Raw genomic sequence first — 13,034 nt, 5'->3', positions numbered from 1 at the left:
ATGGGTTCTATTGTTTCTCGCACAATTTAAATTCGGTCAAAGTTGCGTATTGCTTCATTGAAGAAAGGTTCCTGGACCGTACTTTCATTGATCCCGTATCATGCTACGATCGGAAAAAAGGTTCCTGGACAGAATTTAAATGGATCCTGGAAAAAAGGTTCCTGGACCAAATTTAAATTGATCCTGGAAAAAAGGTTCCTGGACCAAATTTAAACTGATCCTGGAAAAAAGGTCCCTGGACTAAATTTAAACTGATCCTGGAAAAAAGGTCCCTGGACTAAATTTAAACTGATCCTGGAAAAAAGGTCCCTGGATGAAATTTAAACTGATCCTGGAAAAAAGGTTCCTGGACCAAATTTAAACTGATCCTGGAAAAAAGGTCCCTGGACTAAATTTAAACTGATCCTGGAAAAAAGGTCCCTGGACTAAATTTAAACTGATCCTGGAAAAAAGGTCCCTGGACTAAATTTAAACTGATCCTGGAAAAAAGGTCCCTGGACAAAATTTAAACTGATCCTGGAAAAAAGGTTCCTGGATGAAATTTAAACTGATCCTGGAAAAAAGGTTCCTGGACCAAATTTAAACTGATCCTGGAAAAAAGGTTCCTGGACCAAATTTAAACTGATCCTGGAAAAAAGGTCCCTGGACAAAATTTAAACTGATCCTGGAAAAAAGGTTCCTGGATGAAATTTAAACTGATCCTGGAAAAAAGGTTCCTGGATGAAATTTAAACTGATCCTGGAAAAAAGGTTCCTGGATGAAATTTAAACTGATCCTGGAAAAAAGGTCCCTGGACCAAATTTAAACTGATCCTGGAAAAAAGGTCCCTGGACAAAATTTAAACTGATCCTGGAAAAAAGGTTCCTGGATGAAATTTAAACTGATCCTGGAAAAAAGGTTCCTGGACCAAATTTAAACTGATCCTGGAAAAAAGGTCCCTGGACAAAATTTAAACTGATCCTGGAAAAAAGGTTCCTGGATGAAATTTAAACTGATCCTGGAAAAAAGGTTCCTGGATGAAATTTAAACTGATCCTGGAAAAAAGGTTCCTGGATGAAATTTAAACTGATCCTGGAAAAAAGGTCCCTGGACCAAATTTAAACTGATCCTGGAAAAAAGGTCCCTGGACCAAATTTAAACTGATCCTGGAAAGAAGGTTCCTGGATCAAATTTGAATTGATCCTGGAAAATAGGTTCCTGGACCAAATTTAAATTCATTCTGAAGGTTCCTGGCTCATTTTTTAAATCATTCAGAAAAAAGGTTCCTGGAACAAATTTAAACTGATCCTGGAAAAAAGGTCCCTGAACAAAAAGGTTCCTGGACCAAATCATTCAGAAAAAGTTCATGGACAGTATTTAAATTGATAATGGAAAAAAGGTTCCTGGAGCAAATTTAAATTGATTCTGGACCAAATTTTAATTGATTCGGGAAAAAAGTTCCTGAACCGAATTGAAACACTTTACAGATAAAAAGGTTCTTTATGGTCCAGAAACCATTAACGCTTGCTGATTTTATCTCCTGGACTGGAATTTATAAATTATTTAAAATTCCTGGACCTTTAAGAACCCTGATTTAAATCGTGATTTTTTTTATAGAATAATGTACACAAGGAATTTGTAGATATCAGAATCATTTTTGTTGATTTAAAGTTCAATCAATTTTTATAGGCAAAAATAGTAAACATTTTGTGTAGAATATTATTCAAAATACTAGTCAAGTTAAACCATAAATAGTGTCATTATCATTAATCTGCAAATAAACATGGTAGTTGATATTTTGCAAACTATCATTAAAAAAATCACCAAAATTCAGCTCCAAAAACTAAAAAAATATTTTAAGTTACAATTATATAGTACATCCAGAATGTTTTATTTTCACTGAAAGAAAAGTTTTGAAATTATTATACTTTCAGTAACACATTCAACAAACATTTGCATAGTAGGTTTATATATATAGTATCAGAAACAGAAAAAATGTATATTTACATATAATTTTTTATTTGCTTTAATCAAACTGTTCAAATATTTTACAGGTGCATTGATCAGAAAAAATCTTTCTAAAAAACATCTATATGTATGGCACCAAAAAACATGTAAGCAATTTTCAGCATGTTTTTTTAAATTTAAAAAATAGATTTAAATTTTTAAAAATCAGATTTAAATAAAAAAAATCACCAAAAATTATTTTTTAAATAAAAATCATGATTTCTATCCATCTTGCCAAGAAGAGACCCAATGCACTATACAAATTAAATCACACACACACTAACAGCACAAAGCATGTGTTACTCAAAGGTCTGAAAGTGGAATTTTTGAGGTCAAAGTTTCAGAAAATACTGACTTTTCCCAGGAATTTTTATTATGGCCATCCTTGGGAAAAAATTGATTTTTATATCACACCATACCCTAAAACAAGGGTGCTAGAGCTCCCAGAAAATGGAGATTTTTTTTGCACTGGTGTTTTTTCAAACACAACACTTTTTTCTTTTCCTGTATCCTGGAATCTTTCAGCCGTGGTAGCTCAGTTATTAGGGCATCTGATTACCATGCGAGAGACCCACTACCATGCTGATCACATACCCCCAGCTTGACAGAGATCAAGAAAGTGTGGGGCCCTAACCCCACACCTCCTATACGCCTTCATGGCATGGTGCAAAGCACAGGGGAGTACTTTACTTTTTTTTTTTATCCTGGAATCTTTCTAAATGACAGATGAGATTCCCTCAGCCTGAACGGTGATCTCTCACCTTTCAGGTGGGCATAAATTTGTGTATCTATGGCAACATACTGTGGCCTCCAAGGTCCTTGAATGGTGGTGGAACTTGCAGGAGGCAATAGCTAAGATATCCCTGACAACCGTGGGATAGGCATAGGATCTACGGGACCCACTGGATGCTAAATTTATTACAAGACAAACAACATCCTATAGGAATCGAATCTGGGGTTCCCCACATGCTAGCGAGATGCTCTAGTTGGAATTGTAAAGCTGTAATACTTATCTTTGTATAACAAATTCAAAGAGTATATCCAACACTTAAAATAAATGTTCCCAGTCCAACTGTACTCTTACAACTGCAGAAAGAGAAAATCAGCATGCATCAAGCAATAAACCATAAACTAAATATTAGTGTGCACGAGTAATAAAAAACACAGAGCCACAACACGTGTTAATGATTAGTAGTTAGGGAAATACTTAAGTAAGTGTAAATGCTAGTTTTATCCTATTTTAGAACTTATACTCAGAAAGTGTCTGATGTAAGTGTTGTAAGTTACTTTACTGCAAGATACTTGTGTTACATATCGTTCTCGTCAAGGGATCTCCTCCTATAATTTTAATATCATTCAATTAATCAAGGTTCAATCCCTTGGGTTGAGCTGAAATTTGCAATAACTTTTCAGTAAGTTCTTATTGAGATTATTTACACACACTAAAACCTCTAAAATAGGCAGGCATCTGAATGTTTGTATTGCATTTTTTTCCATACTTGGATTGCTTTCTACCATTTATTTTTCTTTGGCTAACAGTGATTAAATGAAGTTGATGAACACACACTTTCAAAGGAACAGCCATGCCTATGTCAGGAGTCAAACATGGAACCATCTCATGCTCAAAATTAGCAAAATCAAATATTTAATGTGGCAACACATAAAGGTCCTGGGTTCGATCTCCGGCCAGTTCAAATCCGGGAACTTTTCTAACATTGGAAGCGGCCCCGGCGCCCACCCAGCATCGAATAACATGGGTACCTGGGGGAAACCCTGGGGGGTAAAGGCGGTCAGAGGCCTGTGATCACATCACCCCCACTCACGACCGGATCAAGAAAGTGTGGGGCATTAACCCCACACCCCCTATATGCCTTCATGGCATGGTGCTAAGCACAGGGGAACACTTTACCTTCTTTTTTTTACACATAGACTGACAATGAAATACATTGCACCACTAAAAAATTGAAGCAGCATGATACAATTCAAATTTATTGATTGATTGATTTGGCTTATTTTCCTTCACTTTTCTGCCACTTTTGGCTAAATGCAAAGAGGAGGATGAGTGATGATATGATGAAATTGATGAAGGGACAAAGAACACCAAGATAAAGACCAGGATTTGAACCCAGGACACCTAGCCGGATCATGCTGTGCTAACCACTCCATCAGAGATGTTGGCTTCATTCAAATTGCAAAACATGTATAAATAAGCTATTTTAAAGATATTATTAATAGCTCATTTATCACACATGCAGATGCCAAAAATCACACTGTGTATAAAACTAAATCACTATAACGAGCACTTGTAAAGTTACAAATATATGCACATCAGGTAATAAATTTTTATACATATTAAAGGATTTGAGACCATCAGAAAACATGGACTACTAAGAAATTTATCACAAATTATTTAATATATTATATTACAAGATGTGAAACTTGGTCCCTTACATTGAAAGAGGAACATAAATTGAGAGTATTTGAAAATAAGATCCTTAGGAAAATATTTGAGCCTAAAAGGGATGAGGAGACAGATGAGTGGAGAAGGTTACATAATTTAGAACTACATAATTTGTATTTATGTCCAGCTATTATTAGAATGATTAAATCAAGAAGACTTAGGTGGGCAGGCCATGTGGCACGAATGGGAGAGGTAAGAATAGTTTACAGGATTCTTGTTGGGAAACCTGATGGTAAGAGACCAGTAGGAAGACCAAGACAAAGATGGAGGGATTATGTTGAGATGGACGTAAAGAAAATTGATAGGGATGGAAAAGAGTATATAGATCTTGCTCAGGATAGGGACAGATGGAAGGCCTGAGTTGCTGCAGCCATGAACCTTCAGGTTTAAGAAGGCTAGAGAGTTAGCTAGTTGGTTATTATATTACACTGACAAATGCCAGCGCAATCAGGATTCAATTATAGTATCCTAGAGACTTGGGGTTCGAGTCCTCACTGAGCCTGCACTTTTTGCTTTATTTGGATGCTATGACTAAGTATATCAATCCACAAGGAGGATAATTTTGACAAATTTGTAACTTCTGACTTGTGTTAGTTAATCATAGGCATCTTATGTCAGAAAATGTCTTGTTTTGTTCAATTACATTTTACTATGTTTTGGGACACCTCGCAATGATGAAGTGTTTTCCAAGACTTTTAACAGAGAAAGCCTCTTTTATGTTTTGCGTGATTATGCAATAAACAAATTAATAAGCTTTCTCTTCAAGATCATCTGTGGCTTCTTGAAAATGAGTGCACATCAACCTTACAACATTAAGGGGGAGAGGGACAATTTCCCCTGGGCCCTCTCTGAGGCAGCTGGGGAGCACTGTTGCCAACTTAGCTCTTTTGGGACCAGATCTGGCTCTTTCATGCACTCGTTTGGCAGTGAGGTGTGGCACATGCCCCCTGCCCCACTATGATGCCATCACTAGCCCCAGCCCACATACATGCCACCCCATCTGACCTCCACAGCTACTTTTATATAGCGCCTTGGCCAAGGTGAAGATGAAAATATTGTTATCCGGTAATCCCTTATTTTCGCTTCATACAACCACGGTGGATTATTGAGATGGGTGAAGCCATCAGATCTAGATGGTGAAAACTTTGAATAGATTGTCATCACTTTAAAATTTCGGTAATAGCAGTGCCCCCACTCCTTTGACAACTAAAATTACCATGGGAGGCACTTTATCCAGCCTTCATAAATCTAGCTCCTTGAACGTCAACTTTAGCTCAATTTAAGGTAAAATTTAGCTCTTTTATGGGCATCAAGTTTGGCAACACTGCCAGGATGGCCGTAGGAGGCAAGGAGAAACGCATTACACTTATGGGAGAGTTATTTCATTAGTTTTCTTGGGTATATCAAACTTCCGATGGTGGTTTACCTCTCCCGCAACAGAGTAGCTTTAGGCTGGACTAGTCTGAGTTTGATCCCAAAACCCACGATACCAACCTAAAAAGATAAAATAGCCGACAACATAACAAATAAGCAGTATTGACCATGATGTCACTCGAGAAGCAGTACATCAGGCATTGCATGCTTTTTGCATATCAACTGAAGATAAATGTCGCCGAGGCAAAGGAAATGATATGTTCAGTCTTGGGTGAAGATGCCACACCTACAAGAAGTAGTTTAAGTGATTCTGGGAGAGGAATTTCAATCTGGAAGGTGAACAGCATCCTAGACAGCCAAAGAAAGTTGATGCTAACCATTTACCGGCAGTGGGACTAGGCAGGTGATATTGGTGCATGATAATGCTAGGATGCACGATGCAAAATGAACTAAGGAGATGCTCTATTCTTTGGGTTGAGAACTTCTGCCTCGTACAGCTTATTTCTCTGACCTGGCCCATTCAGGTTCCTGCAGCACCAGCTAGTGGATTCCCACTTTAGAAACTTTCAAGAGATGGAAAATAGAATTTTTGAGTTCATAGACTCTAAACTGCCATTGTTCTATTGCCAGGGGATTTGCTAGCTACCCGAAAGACGGCAAAAGTGTATAAATTCCAATGGAGATTACTTAGTCAATTAAAATTTGACTATTTTTCATACATATGCATTTTCTTTCTTTAAAAAAGATCAAGATTTACCATATTTACGTGTGTATAATGCACGTGCATGTATAATACGCACCTTGGTTTTTGATGGGGGGAAAAGCAACAAACAATTATATCTCGTATATAATGTGCAGTACAATTCAAGTTCAAGAAATGGCTTTCTTAGTTGTAGGTCATAAAGTGGTAGCTATGCATCATACCAATTCAATAAGTCACCTGTTGCTATGTTGACCAAGACACCAAGAGGTACGTGTATGCAATGAGTTACCCACCCACCCATGCAAACTCCCCCTCTCCCTCCACTGTATTTAGCATTCCAAAGCTATCACATCTGTAACCACCTTGTTTATTCTGTAGTAGAAGAACAAGCAAGATCAAAATTATGTTATGGATTTGCATGCTCATGAAGTTATTTTCCATTATTTCTCATCTGGCAAATACTGCTGATAAACATTCCATGTGACGGGAGGTGCATGCTCGAATTCTGCCAGAATGACCCAGCACAGCTTTTTTCGGTGTCGTAAAACATTCTGTTACAAAGTGAAAAATATGAAAATAGGCCATTTCATTTGTATAGTGTTTTTTAAAAATTATTATTACTAAAGAAATCCAACCTGGTACTTTGTATTTTGTGCCTGTTGATATACACATGTTACATTAGGGTGCTTCAAAAAAATTAAGTTCTGAATTTCTTTCTTCTCACCCTCCCACTTTTTGACAATATACATAAACATTATTTATTCAAAATTTCAACTTAATTAAATAATATTTAGGGGTCGCGCAACATTGTCGAACTTCTAATTCAAATGAGCATAATGGATCAATCTTTATATACCGGTATATTGTCACAAAATGGGGGGGGAGTAAGATAAAAATATACAAAGTTTACTTTTTTCACACATTTTTGAAGCACCCTAGTGTTACATGCAGGGACATAGTGAAAACAAGCTTGGTTTTAATGTTGGGTGTCCGCATTATTCCATGCATAATACGCACCACAGTTTTTCGGGCCAAAAATTTTGAAAATATGTTTTCATTATAAAGTTTTAATTAGAATTCAACTGGTGCCATAACATTACTTGCTGCATACTACCAAACACTGTAAAGTCACTACTCTTCAAGTGACCTAAACTTCTATTTTTCACTAGAAACAACGTGCACATCTGTTTCAATATCCTATCTCTCCTAGACCAAAAAAAAAAAAAGCCAACTGGGAAAAATTTACATCAAATCTTTATGAAAATCTACATTCCATAGGATTTAGTTCACTAAATGTCGCAACTTTTCACAAAGATAATTCATACAAAATTCAGGTAATTTCAAGTTTGTAGATCAATATATTTCATAATGACAATTTTCAACCACTTTTACCGGAGTTAATCCTGAGCATAAGTTCTTAACATTTGATAAATCTCGCATTTACACTTACCCATAAGCCATGGTGAATACAAATTCACTTTCATGTACCTTAATTTGTAAGCTCTAGGCATGTCTCTACATGGTACTGAAGCGGTTCTATCTCTTTGAAAGCGGCATTGCACTTGGGACAGTAGTACCACTTTCGCTCAGGAATTTCCTCCTCATAAACCTGAAAGCAATTCATATAGAGTACCTAAGAACAGCAGCAAGTTAAGGGATCAAAACTATGAATTTAACAGAAAAATAACAAGGAACAGAAAAAAAATGTTTTCCTCTAAGAATGGAAAATAACGACTTCCGTGAATTTGGATCTTGAAAAGTATAATATATCCAATGGAACCTTGATTACACACATCTCAGGCTTCCGTGTAGCATAAAAAACTTATATTGCAGGGAAATTTACAGGTATTGGACAAAATAATAAAAACACGAGTCAGAAGTGGGACATATTTTCAATGTGCCTGGTAACACTGAACACAGCAGAAATCAACCTTCTCTTGTTTGTTGCTGGTAGTATGGACTGTGCACTGACAGTAGAGTGAGGCAGTGTGGTAGTGGACGTTGTGCAGGTGTGGTGAGTGACCAGTATGTCCGACCTGATGGAGTTTGAAAGAGGTCTAATTGTTGGTGCTCATCTCGCTGGAGCATCTGTGAGCAAAACAGCGACGTTATGTGGTGTAACACGAGGCACGGTCTCGAAAGTCATGACCCCATACACAGTGCATGGTAAAACAGGGTATGCTAAGAACAATAGTGGTCGAAAGACGAAGTTGCAGAAGAGGGACCGCCGAGCCTTGAAGCATATTGTGACGTCGCAGAAGAAAACAATGGCCGCCAAAGTGACTACAGAACTTAATCAGCACCAAAACACCCCAGTGTCATGCAAAACAGTGAGGCGGGAATGGCATACAATGGGTATATTAATACATGATGTTCCGACTTGCACAGGTGTTTCCATTATTTTGTCCAATACCTGCATATACACTGTGCAATATATGTGTTTCCTTCACATAGGGACTATAAGAATTCACAGGTTTGGATCCTTCGAGGCATCCAACTACTACCAAACTCATCAACCACATTCGTCGGTATCTTCCAAGACAATGTAAATATACACAACACAGGTGTTACTATCAGTGTTGCATACTTGCTAAGATAACACACATCTTGCATACTGTTTGTTATGGATTAGCATGCACAATGCTACAAAGCTATTCAGACACAAGTAGGGTTGTCCCTTAAACGTAAAATAGTATGCACGTAGCTGAAGTGGCATTTGTGGTATGGGAATATATAAAAAGCAAGATTGAGATGTTACAGTTTAGAAACATATTTTGTTGCCATGAAATATATGAAATTGGAAGCAATTTAAGAATAGCCACAGTGCATGCAACATTTCTCCTTAAAAACCAGGGGAAAAAAATGCACAAGCATTTTTTTTTCTGATAAAGAAGCAACTCTAGCATGCTTAGAACAAGCACTACATAGTTATTTCAGTAATACTGCAACATTAAGGTCATTGAAGGCATCATACAGTAAGTAACCTCACGAGATCTACAGTGTAAACATGCTCTGGGCACCTCAAACCAATATTAAATAAACCAAGTTTGTTAATATTCCTCAATGATTTGTAATCTGAATTGTTTTTATACTTGGAATGTTTGATTGATTGATTTGCTTTATTTTACTTCGCTTCCTGTGCCACTTTTGGCTAATTTGCGAAGATGGAGATGAAAGATGACATGATGAATGAACACTCATAAACATCCATGCCCAGGCTAGGATTTGAACCCAGGATCCCCGGCATCGTAGTACAATGTGCTAATCACTTCACCACAGGGGCCAACTTTGAAGTCTTTGGAACAGGTCTGTAACTAGAATAGACCTCCAAAGAACTCCATATATTTCACATTGTGTTTGTGTGCGTATGAATATAAGCATGTGCATAACACACAAGCCATGATTCAATATAATCAACTGGAACATAACAATATGCGTAGTCCTGGACAAAGGTTGTATACATGCCAATAATTCATTGGTCTATATCAGTAAATGGAATATCTTACACTTCCTTGAATCTTCTGACGAATTATGGCTGGACTGTTATGGAAAAGTGTGGAATTTAGTGCACTGATGCTGATAAGAGTACCAATTAATCCATATATACAATGAGAAACATCTTTAAAGATGGAAACAAGTGGGAGGGGGTCCATGGTCTCCATCTTATTATGGAACTGTTCCAGCCTCATATTTAGCAATACTTAAACATTTTAGCAATTCAAAATGAATGAGGTTAGTTACAAATGTTAGAATACAAGTATTGAACTGGTACAATGAATGAACTCAAGTTTTAATTTTAAATATTCATATAATCACATGGTCATAAAATAGCTGTTATTTAATAATAAAATCCATTTTTGCCAAGCAGTTATGGTGGTCAATTAATCCAAACTCCACAATATAATTCCATGGATATTTAGCCTCTGTGTAAGTGTCTTTTTTAATGGATACCAATTCAGCCAACAAAACAATGCAATGCTTATATACTCCCAGATTTTAATAAATAAGAGCAAATGGGAGGATTATTTAGAAAGAAAATTCCAATGGGCTATTTACGTTGTTCATACCGTATCCTACTTAAAGTACTTGGCAGGTTTTTGTATGTCTTCATTGTACAATGATGATGCCTGCGATACAAGCCACACGGTAACGACTTTTTTTGGCCTCATTGTTATCATGGAACAGCAAGAAAGAATTTCAATTGCAGGAACATTACATGAAAATCACTTGGTGCTAAGTCTAGGATGTATGGGGTATGATCAAATTTTCTGTTCTCGGTCAATCTTATCATCATGCACCAAATCTTCATATACCACAGGATCATCTTTCATTGTGCGGTAGCACACACACACACATCTGTTCCACTGAATCACTAATGGCATGTTCTCAATACATCTCGCAAAGCTTATGGTTAATCTCCTTTGGTTTCATGTATCTAGCATTCAAGAAATGATTATACACCACATGTCACAAGTGGCGAGCCTCCCTGATGGTGCAGTGGTGCGTCGTCGTCTTGTAATCAAGGGGTCCTGGGTTTGATACCTGCTGGAAGCACGTAGTAGTTCGGATCCCACTTTATACTGTAGGTCCAGTCCCAATTAGCTTTACTGTGCATAAAGTGGACTTAAAGCACCAATTCAATCAATCAATCTCACAACTGGCAAACTTCTTGATTTACTTAAAGATTATTAAGAAGACACGGTGCACTGTTCAAGTGTCTACATATCATATCCGTGCCTGGTGAATGAACAAATGAACTCAGCATGCATGTACAGCATTGTGACCGTGGCTCTGCAGAGGCAATATTTGCAAATGAAACTTATTTGGTGGATATCCTTTATATACACACTACCTTGGATATTGTGTTAAACCACGTTTTTACATTTTCCAAAATAATCTACATGTAAAGCCTGTTCGGCGAAAGAACAGACTTAAAAGTTCTATTTTTGTCTTTTCCGTCAAAAGCCAGGGAGGGTCACATGAACCGCTGAACCAATTGGCTTTGTCCAGTTGCTGTTATGAGGGAAAAGTCTCCTATTCTGTTGCAAAATTTTTCGTTTCGAGTTATTTTTGGAACAGGTGGCACGCTCAACAAGGCCACCACGTAACAAGCAAATGGGTCTCAAGATTCCCTGCCTCTGCCTGGAATGCGAGCGAAGGGTGTCATGCACAACTGGACAAGGAGTGTAGTAACACTTTTGTCTTCCCCCTTCAAACTCTCATAGTGGAGGCAAGAAGTGAATTTGCTGAAGTTTATTCTTTGGCCGGTTGGGCTTTAGTAGTGGTTCTTGCAGTATAAGTTTAAGGCTATATAAACAGAAAAATGAACTCTACCTCTGGTACCGGTGCTGGGTCTCTTGTGTGGTTCTGCAATTCATCACTGTCCCTTCTGTCATCGTGTGGTCCTGGATAGGGATATCCTCTCCCTGGAGAACTTCTAGCAGGAGTGGAACCCCTTCCTGGTGCAGCAATGGTGTTGTAGGCATTATTCTTGCCCCCAGATGTGCTGAGGGAAAACAAAAGAATGAATGAATGAATTAAACTTTTTGGGTGTATCGGTGCAAATGGCCATTTTGCACTCTTCAATGTATACGAGGGGAAATACCCATATCTAAAATCCTTACCAGAGAGTTAAAAAGGGGATGTAAAAAAAATAGAAAAGTACACCGAGAAAGGTTTAAAGTGCAAGGATGTAAAGGAACCTGTGCGGACATACACAACATATTAAAAAGGTGAGGACACATTAAAAACTTCCTGAGAGAGAGTGGAAAAGGCCCACTCTTCTCACAAAGCTAAAAATATGAGTTAAAAACTCTCTCATCATCTCCCAACATGGATGGTAAATCAATGGCATGGTTAAAACTTTAAGGAAATTAAAATTGACACATTTGATGATTTGCTTGAATACCAATGTGGTTACAAAGTTTGTTTGCAGCCATACGTAATAAACAATTATAATGTGTGAAACTTACACTTCTTGTAGATTTTATAGTCTTATTCACATTACATTACCTGACTGTGCCAGTCAATGTAAAATGACTGAAACAAATAAACTGAATATATTAATATATTATTACATAAAAGCTGAAACCATTTCTGGCACCTTATTTCTGACATCTAATCTTAGATTAGACATCGCTACTTTATCCTCAGTTGTCGCGAGAGCGCCAGCAGCTTATCGGGGGTCAGGGGAGTTGTCAGCTGTGAGAGGGCACTTCATACTGCAGCTGTTGGCAGTGATGCCAACCGCAGGGACATGTACCTAAGCATAGGGACATTTCACTATATTTCGCCCGCGTAGGGACAGATTTGCCAAATGAGGGAAAACGTAGGGACTTTTTACAATCTTGGAAAATAACATTTTATTGTGCAAAGGTGCAAAGCTTACTCGCCAGTCAGTTGAACTTTCTTCGTTCTCGGTTTGGAATGAATAGATTAGTTTATCTGGATACTTTAGCGAGGAGGAGAAAAAAGAACTAACCAACAAATCTCCATCAGAATTTTGGAACA

The 13,034-nt window shown here is 37.5% G+C and overlaps 1 protein-coding gene across 5 annotated transcripts in view; it reads right to left on the bottom strand.

The window, feature by feature from the left end:
* The window catches only part of LOC145987938 (optineurin-like), a 125,869-nt gene that overhangs the window by 7,572 nt on the left and 105,263 nt on the right, over nt 1-13,034 (bottom strand). For 3 of the 5 annotated variants that reach the window (XM_083122768.1, XM_083122772.1, XM_083122770.1), the window contains 2 exons: nt 11,859-12,030; nt 7,975-8,133 (listed from right to left, as the gene is read on the bottom strand). In XM_083122768.1, coding sequence (XP_082978894.1) covers nt 8,014-8,133; nt 11,859-12,030 — 292 coding nt within the window. In that variant the 3' untranslated portion in view covers nt 7,975-8,013. The remainder of the gene's footprint in view (nt 1-7,974; nt 8,134-11,858; nt 12,031-13,034) is intronic. The other 2 variants (XM_083122769.1, XM_083122771.1) reach the window with 2 other exon arrangements.

This window comes from Lepisma saccharinum, chromosome 5 (genome assembly GCF_977018435.1).
Source record: "Lepisma saccharinum chromosome 5, izLepSacc3.1, whole genome shotgun sequence".
Classification (NCBI taxonomy): domain Eukaryota; kingdom Metazoa; phylum Arthropoda; class Insecta; order Zygentoma; family Lepismatidae; genus Lepisma; species Lepisma saccharinum.
The sequence above is the reverse complement of the archived record's forward strand: the minus strand, read 5'-3'. Positions and strand labels throughout refer to the sequence as shown.